At 36.7% G+C, this 17,451-nt stretch overlaps 1 protein-coding gene across 1 annotated transcript in view; it reads right to left on the bottom strand.

The window, feature by feature from the left end:
• Positions 1-17,451, bottom strand: part of LOC129246779 (maternal protein pumilio-like) — a 199,449-nt gene that overhangs the window by 31,538 nt on the left and 150,460 nt on the right. The window contains exons 4-5 of the mRNA XM_054885436.1: positions 8,458-8,841; positions 7,502-7,718 (exon numbers count right to left, since the gene is read on the bottom strand). Of these exons, the coding sequence (XP_054741411.1) occupies positions 7,502-7,718; positions 8,458-8,841 (601 nt within the window). The remainder of the gene's footprint in view (positions 1-7,501; positions 7,719-8,457; positions 8,842-17,451) is intronic.

Below are 17,451 nucleotides of genomic sequence, written 5' to 3'. Positions count from 1 at the left end.
TGTTATGAATGCATTTGTGACTTATACTGGGAAGCAAACTTTTTTTTCATAATCAAAGGAATTGGTTTCTTATAGACACTATTATTTTTTGACCGCAGCTGTATGTACACATCTACACTTGTGTTGACAATAATACCAGTGCGTCATATTCCAAAGCTTTCACTTTTTACTTATTTTTTATAATTATTTTTTTATGTTTTTATGAAAATATATTTAATACTACAACAAAAACCACATAAAACTAAATTTTAAACTTTGTAAAAATTAAAAAAAAAAAATGTAAAAATATTTCATCTAAATTTTAAACTTTTTAGTCGGTATTTCTAGAAAATTTGTATGCAGTTTTGCAGCCCATTTAACTTTGGTTTAGTAATGTGGAAGCTGAAAGTGGCTCAAAACGCGCATTGATTTTTGATACAGTTTTTGTTCACGTTGTAATGCGTTTCTTCCCCTTTTTTATATCGAAAAAATGCACAAAACCGCCAGAAAAAATACTTTCAAAAATCAACGCGATTTTTGAACTACTTCAGGGTTGAATTTTTTTATACAAAATTCAATAGGCTACAAAGCTGCATACACGAAATGTTTCTTCAAATTCTGATTAAGTTAGAAATTTTGTTGAAATATTGTTGAATGTTTTTAAATTTTGTACAAAGATTGAAGATTCAACTTCTATGGCTTTTGTTGAATCAGCTTCGCTGCTATTATTGTGAGCCCAAGTGTACGTACCTACTACATACCTATGTATGTACGAATAAAATCAGTTCGTCAATCAACTAGACGGGCGAGCTACGAATAACAGTCCGCACACCCTCCATAACTGTTTATAGTTTTCCGACATGCAGAAAATTTAGTACAGATTTATAACACGCACGCACACACACATACACACGCCACCAGACTAATAACATAAATTTGGTTTTAATAAACTTGCGCTTCGAATCATATAAATATCCAAGTGAATGTATGTATGTGTGTTTATCAAAGTAGCCCGCTAGTAAAAGGAAACAGTTGCTAAAAGCTCAAGTGAAGTCCTTAACACAGAAAGGGGGGCGTTGGTAAGTTACGTGCATCACCGACTCGTTTGCGGGTTTTAAATTTTTATATTATTTTAAATATATTTTATATTATTTCCCATTTTATATTATTTCTTATTTCATATTTTATCTAACAAAACAAGAAATAGGAAAAAAATTCTAGGCCGCTACAACCGCTTAAAATATTTGAAACGAGCTAAGCAAGAAGACAAAATGAAAATTCGAAATATTAATTTTCGTTGTTAAAATAAATGTTTTCTTTTTGTTCGAAAATAAAAAGCACAACGAGTATTCCGCTTTCAAAAATCCAACTTTCGCCTTTCTTACTCTCACCACCTTCCACCAACTCACTTTTTTTTTTTTCTGGAGCGCTCGAGCGAACAACTTTCCTAATGGGATATGCAGATATTTGTTCGTATTTATATTGCTAACGGTATCGGTCATAAAGTTACTTTTGCTACTTGTTTGTCGGTATTTGTACATATTATTGCAACTATTCGTTGTTGTTGCTTTTACAACGTTTGCGTGCAAGCATGCAATAACCAATAGTAATGTATTTTTAATTTTAAAACATAAACTACTAATAATACCTGCATACCAGCGGCAAGGGAGTTGCCTATTCGGATATGGATTAGTGAATGGTTGGATGGATGGGAGGGGTGGACGGACAACAGAGTAGAGTGAAAGCGATTCGAATTAAATTACTATAAAACTGAAGCTGAAAGTTCTGTATGACTATGAGTGAGCAAAATTAGTTTGGTTGTAATGTAAACATAAATGCATGCAATGGTGTGCAAAACAGAAGCAGTGTAGTGCTGCGAGTGCAAGATTGTTGTGAAATTACTACTCCACAGCAAGTAATAAAGATGTAATCAATTATATTACTCGCTATAATTGAAGGAGCGGCTTCTTTTCATTTTGGTTAACTTCCATTTTAAGAGCTGTCGATAGACAAAGTCGGAGGGAAAAAATTAAAAAAAAAAAAACCAACGCGATTTCTGAGCCACTTGCAACTTGCACTTTATTGCACTAAAATGCAATGAGCTATAAAACTATATTACATACGCGAAATTTTGAAAATATTTTAAATGGAAATTAAAAAATTTTTATTTTTTATTTTTTTATTTATTTTAATTTGTTTTTATTTTTTATTATATATTTTTTATATTTTTTTATTTTTAATTTGTTTTTATTTTTTATATTTTTTTATTTTTTATTTGTTTTTATTTTTTATATTTATTTTATTTTATTTATTTTTATTTTTTATTTGTTTTTATTTTTTATATTTTTTTTATTTTTAATTTGTTTTTGTTTTATATAATTATTATTATTTTTTTTTTCGCACAAGGGTTGAATTTATTTGATTTTCGTTGGGCAATAAACTATGTTTTCATAAAATATTACTAAAATTAAATAGAAAAGAAATACCAGTCTCTCTGCTATAGTTATGAAATACCCTTTATGTGAGGTGAAGTGAATTGACGTAAATTTAGGTGATGCGTACGACTTTTTATCGAGCTGACAAATAAACTAAAACACGAGAACTAATTTTTATTTGTGAAAGAAAAATAATGTTAGAACAAATGAGTTTTATTAGCGATCCAAGCAAATACAAACAAAAAATCGTTTTTTGTAGATACAAAATTTTAAAACTAAAAAACAAATAATAATTTCTATATGAAATAATATCAACTTACAAAATAATTCAGAAAAATAACACTGGAAAAATTAGTTTTATTTTTCATCTAAAAATACATAATCATATTTACTGAAGGTAAAGTGGACTGATGTTAGTTTGAAAACAAATATATTAAAATTTTTATTTCTGAGAGAAAAAATAAAACTCCAAAAACTAAATTAAAAAAAATATGTTTTTTTTTGCAGCTCAACAACTCTTTTTTTTAATGAAAAATAAGTTTAACTCATGAGTTCAACTCGAAAAATGCGTTTAATGTTTGACCTCAAAATATTTATAAGTGCGCAACTAAGTTATCGCTGTTTGTCAATAGATGCCGCCAGCAGTGTGTGCTAGTCGATTCTAACATAACCTAAACGTCATAAACCAAGCTTAGACATATGGTAAACAAACTGCTCGACACATTAGTGATTTTGTTGTGGTATCATATGCTTTTGGTTTCGAGAAAATGTGCCGAATAATCGTCATTTGCGGGAAGTGTTTATTTTCCTCTTTCGTTGATTTTCCTCTTCGGCGGCTGAAGCGCATCGAGAGCTACAAAAAGTTTATGGAGATGCTGCTTTAAGTGAAACAACGTGCCGAGATTGGACGGTGAAGGACGAGAAGGACGGTGATTTTAATGTTGACGACCGTCCGCGTGCAGGAAGGACAAAAACCTTCAAAGACGCTGCATTGGAGGCATTGCTCAATGAGAATTCGTGTCAAATGCAAGAAAAGCTTGCTTCAGTATTAGGAGTTGCCCGCCAATCTATTTCCAAGCCATTGCATGCTCTGAGAAAGATTCAGAAACAGGGGACTTGGGTTCTTTATAAGTTAAAACCAAGGGGTGTTGAACGTCGTTTTTCCGCCTGTGAACAACTGCTCCAGCGGCAAAAAAGGAAGGGTTTTCTTCATCGCATCGTGACGGGTGATGAAAAATGGATACAGCAATCCAAAGAAAAGAAAGTCATGAGGACTGCCCGGTCATGCTTCTATGTCGTCGCTTCGGCCGAATATTCACGCTGCGAAGGTTATGCTATGTATTTGGAGGGACCAAGTTGGTGTTATTTATTAAGAACTGTTAAAACCAAGCGAAACCATCACTGGGGATCGGCATCGACTTCAATTGATGCGATTGAGCCGAGCACTGCGCGAGAATCGGCTCACGTTGCCAAACCCGTTAAAACCTACCTGCAAACACTGAAATGGGAAATCCTACCCCACCCGCCATATTCTCCAGATATTACGCCGTCCGAGTATCACCTGTTCCGTTCGATGGCACATGGTCTAGCTGACCAGTAGTTCCATTCACATGAAGACATCAAAAAAAGGCTTGATCCGTGAATAGCCTCAAAAGACGAATAGTTTTACCGCGACGGTATACGAATTCTACCAGAAAGATGGGAAAAAGTAGTAGCCAGCGATGGGCAATACTTTCAATGATTCACTTGTGACCATTTTTTCAGAATAAAGTTGTATTTCATCAAAAACAAAAACAAAAACAAAAACAGCGAGAACTCAGTTGCGCACCTAATAACTTGAGACACGATAATATTTTCTGAAAGTGAAGTGGGTTTAGGTGAAGTGTAGTGTTCTCAGTTTTCCGATCTGACAAAAAAAAACTTAACACTCAAAACCTAATTTTTATTTCTGAGAGCAAAAATAACGCTCAAGAAATGAGTTTAATTAGCGATCCAAAAATAAAACTAAAAAATATTATTCTGTGTTTTTTGTTTTATTTATTTTTTTTCTCAGAAAAAATCTAACACTCACAAACTATTACATTTTCTTCGATAAAAAACTTAAAACCAAAAAAATTATGACTATTTCTGATCAAAAAATAACAACTCACATAATTTCTATTTCAGAGCAAAAAATTATACTAATACGGCCCCTGATATTGATCCGAATTAACGAACATTCTTATTTACATGATAATAACAGAGCAAATTCTTTTGCTAAGGATAAACACGGTATTGAATTGGGTGAGCAGTGAGCAGACTTGGACATTTAAAAAGTGCATACCTGCTTTTGACGAATGCAGCTGAAAGCTTTTTTCATAAGGAAATGACTGCTTTAATTATTTTGTGTGAGGAGTCAAGTCGAACTATACTTGGAAAGGTTTGCGATTTTCGAAAAAAAGCAGCTCACTGAATGAATGGTAAAAAATAAAGTGCGCAAGCTGACCAATTTGCCTCTTGTGCTAAGTATTGTCTAAAATTTATGGAAATTATGGACTGTTTCTTTTTATTTTTTTTTAATTGCAATTTTTTATTTTATTTTTTTCTTTAACATAAGACTTACGAATTTTACTAAAATTGGGCTATTGGAATATTCTTTATTTATTTTTATTAATCAGTCGGCCACCGTAGCCGAGAGAGTTGGTAGATGACCACCATTCGAAAACCCAGGCGTGAAACACCAAATGATAGAAACAGTTTTTTCTAATAGCGGTCACCCCTCGGCAGGCAATGGCAAACCTCCGAGTGTATATTTGTCATGCTTCTTCCTAAACCAGCTACCGTTCGAAAGTAGCGTACAACTGCCCTCCGTCTACGGTAAAACATCAAGACGCACAACGCAAATAGAAGGAGGAGCTCGAGCAAATGGCGCACAAAGAGTGTAAGTGCCAATTATTTTTATTAATTCTAATTTTTATTTGAATTCGCTAGAGACGCTGAGCTAAAAAACAAAAACCAGCTAAGTAAAACATTAACCAAAAAATTATATTCTTTTTCAGACTTTTTTTTCTATGGTAGAGGTACATTCCAGTGTATCCTTCAAAGTAGGCATTGTTTCGTTGAAAAATGTATGAATGCCCTCTTAGGTTTAATACCCTTAACAGATACCTCACATGTCACATGCATTTTCTCACTCGTTTAGCATTGCATTTATTTTCTTTGTATCTGTAAACACTTGCCGGTAAATAGAGTTATATACATACATACATACGCATTCTAAAACAAATTGCCTCTCTAAATTATGCCAAAATTTACTGTGAATTAATGGAAATAAATTTAGCATTAACTGACAATTTAGTCGGTTTGCTTTGCTTAAAAGTTTCAAATATTTTGGAAAAGGCTGTACTTGACATACAGAGTAATGTCATATAGAATTTTAACTATAAATAAAACCAATAATAACCTGGCAAAGACATAAATAAATTATTTAGTACTAGATTTTCAAATTGCACTGGGTTGATAGGCCGTAATTGAGGCTAAATGAAAAATGAAATTAAATGTGGGTTATGAAATATTTAGTACAAAAGCACTTACGTATAACTAATATTACATTACGGTTATGGGATGATAAATGCATTTTGTTTTTAAATATTTACAGGCAAATACACAAAATTTTCTATGACCTAAAATTTTTAAGAAATAAAATTCAATTTTGGAGTGACGTCATTGAATAAATGATGGGTTGAATATGAATTCAATTTTGGGATTATTTTATTTGAGTACTCATATAAGTAAAAGAAAATTAGGGAGCCTATAGCCATATGTGTATGTAGACCAACTAGAATTCAAGTGCGTGTCAGTGATTTTGACATAAGGGCCTTCCCTTTAGTTCGCCTATATATACACACAATAGACGCTTATATCTTTTCTGGGTGTTTGGCCCAGCTCCTCCTCTTCTTTATGTCGTGCGTCTTTATGTTGTTCCAGAAATGGAGGGACCTACAGTTTTAAGCCGCTGCCGAACGCCAGATATTTTTATGAGGAGCTTTTTCATGGCAGAAATACACTCGAAGGTTTCCCATTTATTTTGCTATTTTTAACCCGCTATGCAGTGAACTTTTTGAAACAGAATTTGGAGGTAAATTTTGTATACATTTTTTTGTCGCACTTGATTAGTAAAGGGTGATTGAAGAGTGATGTAAATCTTGGAAAGCAATTATTTAAGTTTCTTTTTTTATTGATGGTATTTAGGTTGGAGCAACGCCCCGGTTGTCGAAGAAAGGCACACCCAGTGATCCTAATCGTCTAGCTATTAAACTCGGACATCTACAGAGAAAATGCTTAACAGTCTTGTTCTGTGAAAGGCCCCCACAGCTTCTGTAATGGGCGTCAAATTGTAAACCCACATTTGACACGTGTATGCCGAACATCTAATGAGCGGTAAATACAGCTACGAGTTTGGAAATTGAATGGCGTGGTGTCCCCAGGACTTTCTGAGTTTCTAGTTTAGAATTTGAGAAATGTCATGCCAGCTAATGAAATTTTTACACATGTTCTGCGCCTCAGTGCCAAAGCTGTGGGGTTTGATATATATATAATAATAATACAATAAAAAAAAAAAATAAAAAGAAAAAAAAAAAAAAAAAAATATAAAATATTAAAAATAAAAAAAATACCCTTATATCGTCCCCTTAGTATTAAAATAGCCTATACATTTTTTGATGTTTTGAGAAAATGAATTTCAAACTTTTTGTCGAAAGTAGCTCTCACTCAAATCTCGTTATGTCTGTAAATATTTATTATTTTTTGACTGACGTTTTGACCCACTTTGTGGAACTAGAATTTGACAAAATTTTGACCACATATAAAATCGACGATGGAGAATCTAAAAATTCAATAAAAAAATAATAGCCTATGAGCACATAGGCTATTGTTATACTAAGGGGACGATATAACATGTTCATGTATTATATTAAAAAAGCATTAATATTAGTTATCTATACATTATATACAAATTCGTATGCAAATAAAATAATAGAAATTTGTGCGAATATTCATTGATACGCATTTTGAGTTGTTTAGTTGAAATTTCATTAATTTTCGCTTACCTCCAACACTTGAACCATTCTGTTGTGAGTATAAATTCTGCTGAGCCGTCTGTGGCTGCGGCGGATATAGTTGTGGTGGACCCTGTGGCGGCGGTGGGCCAGCCCGTGTAGCTCCAGGCGGTACCAACACCGGTGCTGGGCTTACAAGGCGCATTGGTGTACCTGTGCGTGGTCCCATCACCAGTGAGCCGCTTTGATCGAAAAATGCCGGTATGACCTGTGCGTGCGCGCGTTGATTGAAAGGCCGACAGATATAGACAGACGAATGAATAATTGCATAATTTTTTTTTTGTTTTTGTTTTTTGTGTTTTTTGTTTTTATACAAGCGGCATTGATGAGACGATATTGGTTTGGTGGTTGGTTGTGCATTCATTGAGTTATGCAAATTGTTTTTGGTATAATTTTTTACAAGGTTAGAAGAGAATTATTTTCATTTGGTTTGGTTTGGTTTTTGTTGTTGTTTATGAAGGTTATGCGTTTATAGAAAATAGAAGAAAAAACATATATATATATACTCGTTAAATTAAAGTCATATTATGTACAAATTTATTATGCAATGCTGCGTAAAATGTTTTGCATTTATTTTCGTATTATTTGCAGTAGCATTGGTTAAAAAAAATATATAAATAAATAACAACATTAGTGTTGGTAAATGCTGATTGGTTGGAGTTTTGTGAAATTTTACATGAATACGTACATTCGATTTTTTTGTTCTTTTTTCTTTATACAAAATAATTATGTGCAATTTGATATGATTTTCCGTTTTCTCGTATTCTTTACAAGCGACTTTACAATAACAAATGTACATTGTAAAATTACACAAATTTATATATTAGTGCGTTCGTAAATTACAGCTTTAAAATAAAATTTTACAATTACGCTGCACATTTTTGTCCTATTTTATTTTATGTTTTTTTGCGCCTATACATATGCAATATGAGCACTTCGTCACTCACCTGATACGATTGATTCTCAGCGCCCTGCTGCGATGGCGTCAACGGCCGCCGCGGTTGTGTTCCCTGTTGTGGTATCAGATTGCTGGGGTACATGCCCCATTGCACACCATAATACTGTGGCATTTGTGCTGCAATTAGACCCATATAGGGTGCTGCGTCCTGTCCTGGATTGATGACGTAGGGTGCGGCCTGTTGCGCTGCGTATGCGGCATTCTGTTGTGCGGCCAAGAATTGTTGTGAGGCGGCCATTTGTGCCATCTGTTGTGGCTGCATTGTGCCATTCGGAGCGCCAGGTGGCGCAGCCGATGTGGCAGCTGCTGCAGCAGCGGCGGCGGCCGCAGCATTTGTGGCAGCGAGTCCGGGATTCTGTGAGCGGAAAAGTTGCTGCGTGAGAGAAAGAAATAAAAGAAAAATTAGTATAAATTTCCAAAGCTTCTTTAGAAATAAAAAATATGTTATAGACTTTGCAACGGTGGGATAATTTATGTATTCTATGACAGCAATGTTGTAAACACGCGCTGAAAATTGTAAGCAATAAGTAATTATTATAAGCGGAGCTATTTTTGGAAGAATCTAAAGAGGGATTACCACCTTTTTGCTAAAAAAAGTCTTATATATCTCCTTAAGGTTTGTAGATTACTGAAACTGCGGCAATTTAAAGCATCTACGCCCATGATATTAAGAAAATATCAAATATCTCGCATATTATTTTATTCAAAGTGAATTCTTAATAGCTATTTTTTTTAGTAAGCACTTAATTTAAATTATAAGCGGTTAGATTATATGATAACTTAGATGCTTGGTAGTCACTTGGTACATGGGCTTACAAAATTTTATTTACAAACCTTCTTTTTTATTGATATAATTTGGAGACCAGTGAACTACTTGAAAAAAACGGTTCTTCTTCTTCTTCTTAATTGGCGCTAGAACCGCTTACGCGATTTTGGCCGAGTTTAACAAAGCACGCCAGTCGTTTCTTTCTCGTGCTAACCGGCGCCAGTTGGACACACCAAGTGAAGCCAAGTCCTTCTCCACCTGATCTTTCCAACGCAGAGGAGGCCGCCCTCTTCCTCTGCTACCACCAGCTGGTACCGCATCGAATACTTTCAAAGCCGGAGCGTTTGTATCCATTCGGACGACATGACCCAGCCAACGTAGCCGCTGGATCTTTATTCGCTGCGCTATGTCTATGTCGTCGTAAAGCTCATACAGCTCATCGTTCCATCGTCTGCGATATTCGCCGTTGCCAACGTGCAAAGGTCCAAAAATCTTACGCAGAATCTTTCTCTCGAACACTCCAAGCGTCGCTTCATCGGATGTTGTCATCGTCCAAGCTTCTGCGCCATACGTTAGGACGGGCATGATGAGAGCCTTGTAGAGTGTTAGTTTTGTTCGTCGAGAGAGGACTTTACTACTCAATTGCCTACTTAGTCCAAAGTAGCACTTGTTGGCAAGAGAGATTCTACGTTGGATTTCAAGGCTGACATTATTATCGGTGTTAATGCTGGTTCCTAAATAGACGAAGTCCTTTACAACCTCGAAATTATAACTGTCTACAGTGACGTGGGTTCCGATACGCGAGTGCGCCGACTGTTTGTTTGAAGACAGGAGGTACTTCGTTTTGTCCTCGTTCACCACCAGACCCATTCGCTTTGCCTCTTTATCCAGTTTGGAGAAGGCAGAACTAACAGCGCGGTTGTTAAGGCCAATGATGTCAATATCATCGGCATACGCCAACAATTGTACGCTCTTATAAAATATTGTGCCTGAGCGATTAAGTTCTGCGGCTCGTACGATGCTCTCCAACATCAGGTTAAAGAAGTCACACGACAGCGAGTCACCCTGTCTGAAACCTCGTTTGGTATCAAACGGCTCGGAGAGGTCCTTCCCAATTCTGACGGCGCTGCTGGTGTTGAGCAACGTCATCTTACATAGCCGTATTAGTTTTGCGGGGATACCAAATTCAGACATCGCGGCATACAGGTAACTTCTTTCCGTACTGTCGAATGCAGCTTTGAAGTCGACGAAAAGATGGTGTGTGTCGATTCTCCTTTCATGGGTCTTTTCCAAGATTTGGCGTATTGAGAATATTTGGTCGATGGTGGACTTTCCAGGTCTGAAGCCACACTGATAAGGTCCAATCAGTTGGTTGATGGTGGGCTTCAGCCTTTCACACAATACGCTCGCTAGAACCTTATAGGCGATATTTAGAAGACTTATCCCGCGGTAATTGGCACAAATTGCAGGATCACCCTTCTTATGGATTGGGCAGAGCACACTTAAATTCCAATCGGCAGGCATGCTTTCATCCGACCATATTATGCATAGGAGCTGATGCATGCACCTTACCAGCTCCTCGCCGCCATGTTTGAATAGCTCAGCCGGCAGTCCGTCGGCGCCCGCGGCTTTGTTGTTCTTTAGCCGCGTTATCGCTATTCTCACCTCGTCATGATCGGGTAGCGGAACGACAATTCCGTCGTCAACGATTGGGGTATCGGGATCTTCACTTTCTCTGTGACATGCGCAGCTGTCACCGTTTAACAGGTTCGAGAAGTGTTCCCTCCATAATTTAAGATTGCTCTGTACGTCAGTCACCAGTTCGCCGTCTTTGTTCTTACAGGAAAACGCCCCGGTCTTGAAACCTTCTGTAAGCCGCCGAACTTTCTGGTAGAATTTTCGGGCGTTGTTCCTGTTGGCCAGCATCTCAAGCTCTTCGCACTCACGTATTTCGGCCTCTCGTTTCTTCTTTCGGATAATACGTCTCTCTTCCTTTTTCAGCTCTCTGTAGCGATCCCACATGGCTCGCGTTGCGCCCGATCGCAGCGTGGCTCTATAAGCGGCATCTTTTCTTTCTGCGGCAGCATGACATTCCTCGTCGTACCAATTGTTTTTTCGGGCTCGCCGGAATCCGATTTCTTCTTCGGCGGCGGTACGTAGGGAACGAGAAATGTGGCTCCATTGCTCGCGCATGCCGATTTGTTGGGCAGTGCTTTCGGAGAGCAGGAGTGAGAGTCGAGTGGCGAATCTTCTGGCTGTCTGTTGTGATTGCAGCTTTTCAATGTCGAACATTCTTTGCGTAGGTAGATGTACGTTTTTTGCTGCACAGAGGCGGGTGCGCAGCTTGGCTGCAACAAGGTAATGATCCGAGTCGATGTTGGGTCCTCGGATCGTGCGTACATCTAATACACTAGAAGCGTGTCTTCCATCTATCACAACATGATCGATCTGGTTTCGCGTTTTTCGATCAGGAGACAGCCAGGTAGCTTGGTGTATCTTTTTATGCTGGAATCTGGTGCTGCAGACTACCATGTTTCGGGCCCCGGCGAAGTCGATCAGCCTCTGTCCGTTACCGGATGTTTCGTTGTGCAGGCTGAATTTTCCGACTGTGGGACCAAAAATTCCCTCCTTGCCCACCCTGGCGTTGAAGTCGCCAAGCACGACTTTTATGTCGTGGCGGGGGCAGCGCTCATAGGAACGTTCCAGGCGCTCATAGAAGGAATCTTTGGTCGCATCGTCCTTCTCTTCCGTCGGGGCGTGGGCGCAAATTAGCGATATGTTGAAAAAACGGGCTTTGATGCGGATTGTTGCGAGACGCTCGTCCACCGGAGTGAACGACAGTACTTGGCGACGAAGTCTCTCTCCCACAACAAATCCGACACCGAATTTGCGCTCCTTTACATGGCAGCTGTAGTAGACGTCGCAAGGTCCTATGGTTTTCTTACCTTGCCCCGTCCATCGCATCTCTTGGATGGCAGTGATGTCAGCCTTTACTCTCACGAGGACATCAACCAGCCGGGCAGAGGCACCTTCCCCATTAAGGGACCGGACATTCCAGGTGCATGCCCTCAAATCATAATCCTTAGATCGTTTGCAGGGGTCGTCATCAGTATAGGGAGGTCTCATCCGAGGCTTTTTTACACTTTTCATTGGGGGCGATTTTTAAGTGGCGGGTCCCAAGCCCAACGCACAACCAGCTATCCTGGAATATTTCGCCTTCTCACGTTAGCTCACTCCCAAACGGATGTTCGGAAGCTACCCAGAGGATACGTGGGCTAATCCCGGCCGTTGTGAGCTGCTTGAACCATATGCAGAAGAATCGTCCTGGCCATTCCCAAGTGAATGGCGATCAGTAACTTTCCCCACTTGCGTGGACTTCTACACATGGAACCATCCTCCGAAAAAAAAAAAAAAAAAAAAACGGTTAAATACATAAATTTGATTTAAGTCTCGTAATATAAGATCGCCGTAGCCGAATGGTTGATATGTGACTAACATTCGGTAATGCCTGGGTTCGAAACACCGCGCATGAGACATCAAGTGATTTTTTTTTGTCGGGACAACTATCAAGTACAGCATTCAGACAATATTAAGTTGACATTTACTACACTTGGGTTCCCTTTTTAACTTTCTTTAAATCTACCCGACCTCCGAAGAAATCTGAGTAGATCTTGTGGTACCAAGGAGCCACGGTGATCGCTTCTTAACACAACAGTGCCAAAGGCCTCAAGCCTGGTTCGAGCGAAGGCCGGGCAGATGCACAGAAAAATGGTCCGCCGTCTCATCTCCTCTCCACATGCTGGGCAAAGTGCACTGTCTGCGATTCCTACCTTTTCCTTTGCTTCGCCTATAGTAATTGACCCGCCATCAGTCAAACCAGCTGCGTACAGTCTCTTTTGCTTAATGACAGGAGGATCTGCGACAGCCGGTCGGTCATCAGCTTTGTCCATCTGCAGTCTCTTTCACGCTGCCAAGTTCGCTTGTGGGTTGAAGTAACGGACTCCGGGCCAAGGAAGTTGGCTTCAGAGCCCATCCTAGTTAAAGAGTCAATCGGTCCTGGAGCCATTCGTCAAAATGCGAAAACAGTGTTTGCCGGGCTCATTTTCAGTGCCAACTGCCGTTTGGAGGCGGCATAAAACTGAAGATTCATCCATTTGCGAAAAGACAACAAGACGCACACCACAAATCAAAGGAGGATCTTGGCCAAACACACAAAAAGGGTGTAAGCGTCTAATTTAATATCATTTAAACTATTTTAATGGCTTCCACAAGCATTGAGTTCTCTTAATTTTATTTTCAATATAATTATTTAAAACAAATAAACACAAATAGTTACATATCGATTGCAGCTCCAAAACAATTAGAGTGTTTGCCACCGCATGAAGAGTAAATAAAAAAGTATTAGAAAATGTGTTTTTCTTTTTGTTTGGCACAACACAGCACGTATAGTGCATTAACAAAAATTTATTTCCACACTGCAGAGGCATAACTGAATAAGTAAACGAATACTCGCATCAGTGCGCTCGTAAGACAAATATGCAATTTTTTACAACTACTACCAACCACATGCAAGTATGCATGAACAACTTTGGCACACAGCCCCATTTTTCAATCTCTCTGCCCCACAAGAAATCGCTGGTACCATTTGCACAAGTAATAAAAAAAAAGTGCAGTATGGAATTTCCAATGAAACGCGAAAAAATTACTGCGAATTATTGATAATTACAAAACAGAAACCAAGACTAAAATATTAACAACGAAAAAGCAGTCATCAGAAATGTAAGCAGTCCCTTCCAGCGATACATATACACAAAGACTCACACACAGGCGTACGCATGTGTATAAGTGCGCACGCAAACGACAACAATCGGCACTCGAACGCCACTGTGGTAAGCAACATACTCGCAGGCGCACGCACACAAACACAATCACTTCAACATTCAAGGTTTTCGCATTACTGGGTTGGTGTTGGCGCTGTAATCACTGGGGTGGAATTATTCAAAATGAATGGAGCATAAAATAACAATCAAAACCAAAAGTGAAATTGAGCGCGGAAACAAATTCAACTGGGGTGTAGTATATTAAAAAGAAATCGAAAGTAGCAGAGCAGAGCACTTCAGAAAATTATACAATTTTACGCCACCAAGTATGCTTGCGCGCGCGCGAACATAATAACCATAATAATTTATTAACAAAAGGCAACAAGAAGCAATAAAACACAATAAAACAAAACAAATTGCAAAGCAATATTACGAATCAATTGTTTAGGGGCGTTCGGCGAGACTTGGTGGGAAGAAATACTACCCATTACCATTGGTTATAATACCGTAAGTATGCATGTATGTAAGCCCTCAAGGGTAAGTGTAAAAAATATTAAGTTTTGTATGTGACTTTCAATATTTATAGTTGGCAGGGGTCGCATTTTAGTTTGAGATGCCAAAATTGGATTCCAATTCAATTAGAGAGTATAGAGAATATTAAGTATTATTTAGAGCCTTGAAATATAATTAAAGTGAAGAAATGTTTGTAAGCACTTGGCTGAAAATGCAAGCATGAGCTTAAGGTAAAGTTTTAGAAAACAAAAGTTAGTAGAAAGATTTTGTGATCATTTTTAGAAAAAGTTTAAAAGGAAGTTCAAAAATAGTGCGTACAAGAACAAAAGGCTTAAGAAAAAAAAGTTTAAGAAAAGATATTTTACAAGAAAAAATATTTTAGAAAAAAATCTTAAAAATTTTGAGGAAAAAAATTTTTTTTTTGTAAACAAATTTTCAGAATTTAGAACAAGTTTAAAAATATCACTTACAAGAAAAAATATTTTAGAAAAATATCTTACAATTTTTAGAAAAAAAAAAAAATTTTTTTGTAAACAGTTCTATTTTTGTAAACAACTTTTTTTTTCTTCTAAAATTTTTTTTCTACACATATTTTCTTGTAAGCACTATTTTTAAACGTATCCCGCTGTAGAAAAAAATTTGTTTCTACAAAAAAATTTTCAACAAAAAAAATTATAGACTTATTGTGAAAACTTTGAAAATTAAAATTTTTAAGTCTATTGTGTAAAATTAGAAAACTAATTTTTTTTAAATAATAAAATTGTTTAAACCTATTCTGTAAAATTAGTAGTAGTTATAGATTTTTTCCATTAAAAAACGTAATTTACTTTCCCAGTTATAAGTAGATTTGGGATTCATTGGCTGTAGTACTCATCGTAAGATTTTTCATGGCTACTAATATTTATTGTGAAAAAATTTGTAAGCAGCAGCTGAATTCAAATTTATGCATATTGAGGCGTCATAAGTTATTTAAGTTTAAAAAACATGTTTCTAAACCTGTGATTTCTATGCAAATGTATATACAAAGTTTCTGAAACTCAATAATTCAGTCAAAATATTGGATACACTGCCCAAATAGAAGCATACTGCTTCTACTGAATCTCTTTCAGTCACTCGAGAATTTTCCAATAGAATATCCGCTATTTTTTCATCGATTTCTGCCATTGTATCTGTTCTTGGCTGTACTCGCTTCATTAGTAACGGCATGAATCGCTTATATAGCGGCATTGGTACGTTAAGGGTTAGATTTTTCTCAGAAAAAAAATGTCTAAGCAATTAAATTTAATTGCAAGCAAGAATTGAAGTCATATTTAAATTTACAAAAAGAAAATGGTGAAAAAGATTTTCTCAAACCTTTTTATGTGAATAAACTTAACCAGAGAAAACCACTTATCAAATAAAAAAAAAACATCATATACTATTAAGGTTACCAAATTTTCCCTGGCAAAAACTTGTAAGCGCTTAAATTGAATTGTAAGCAACAACTTCATGCCACTCAATGCGTGTTCAGACACTATAAAACATTTGAGCTTACAAAATATTCATTGGTGTAAAACTTTCAGAGTTCGATTTATTTCCATTTTGTATTTGAATTGCCTACTCTAAACCCAAAGATGTTTATTTATTTAGGATCAAAATTTTCATTATTTTGTGCTTGAGTTTGGGGATATGATTTTGGCCAAAATGTTACTTAAAAAACGTTCCGTTAATTTCACTGTGAATAAGCAGAAGCCGCATAAGAGACCAAAAATTATATGAACTTGACAAAGTCAAATAAGAGAAAATCATAGTGAAAAAGGCTGAAGGCCATTAGGTTATGAAATGCAGAAGGTCTACAAAATTATAATTGAATTGATATTTCATTACTAATGATTCGCAAATGTTGCCAGCGAAGAAAAATACAGAGAGGCACGTAATTGATGAAAGCTTCAAGCAAACAAAGTAAGCGCTTACATGGAGAAGACAAATCTCGGAGCAAAATGGAAATTAAGAAGAGAAATCCACTACTCAAATTGCTGACGTTGCTGGCTAGCAGAGGTCATTTAGCTACATTTCAGCAACAGATGTCATAAAAGTCATGACCCAAATACAACCTTAAGCCAGGCGAAATAAAAAAATGGTAGTTTCTCTTGTTGATAAATGACTGCAGCAGTATGCTAAGCAGAATGTATGCTAAAATGAAAGGAAGCAGCAGAAAAGAAAAAAAACCAATTGAACAAAAAGAAAATGGATTTTCATCCACACACAAAATACTTGAAGAAATTGCGAATTCAGTATACATAGCAGTTGGAATTAAGTAAAAAATGTTCAATGCTGAGAATTTGAACGGAATTGTGAAGGAAATAAAACGGAAAATATTTGCGTATTTTATACTATGCAGACAATGTTACGCTTTCAGGACAGCGAAGTAGCTGGATTATTTGGATTTTGTGTAAAGCGCGCATTTGCTTTCAACGAACAAGCAAAGATAAGAATGTGAGTAGTTGCATTAATGTACATACATATGTATGTGAGCATTTACATATAATACTATGAACAAACTTGTATGCAAGCGAAGATATGAGCCTTTGAGTGGCATGTCAATGCAAGTTGCAATCACTTGACATTGCGCGTGAATTGACATTGCGTGCGTTGAGTTTATCTCATCGAAGTGTTTGGCAAAGTTGGCACTTTATAGTGCACAAAGATATGTATGTATGCATTGGTATACATATGTATGTGACTAACAAAAAGCAAGCGCGCACAAGTGAAAAATTAAAAAAAAAATTATTAGAAAGCAAAATTTTCAAGAAAAAATAAGTTTTATAAAAATAAAAACAACACAAATTAAAAAAATAAAACAATTCACAAAAAATATTTATTTAAAAAATATTTTAGTAAAAAA

This window comes from Anastrepha obliqua, chromosome 1, assembly GCF_027943255.1.
Source record: "Anastrepha obliqua isolate idAnaObli1 chromosome 1, idAnaObli1_1.0, whole genome shotgun sequence".
In the NCBI taxonomy this organism is placed as follows: domain Eukaryota; kingdom Metazoa; phylum Arthropoda; class Insecta; order Diptera; family Tephritidae; genus Anastrepha; species Anastrepha obliqua.
This window is presented reverse-complemented; position numbering and strand designations above follow the sequence as displayed.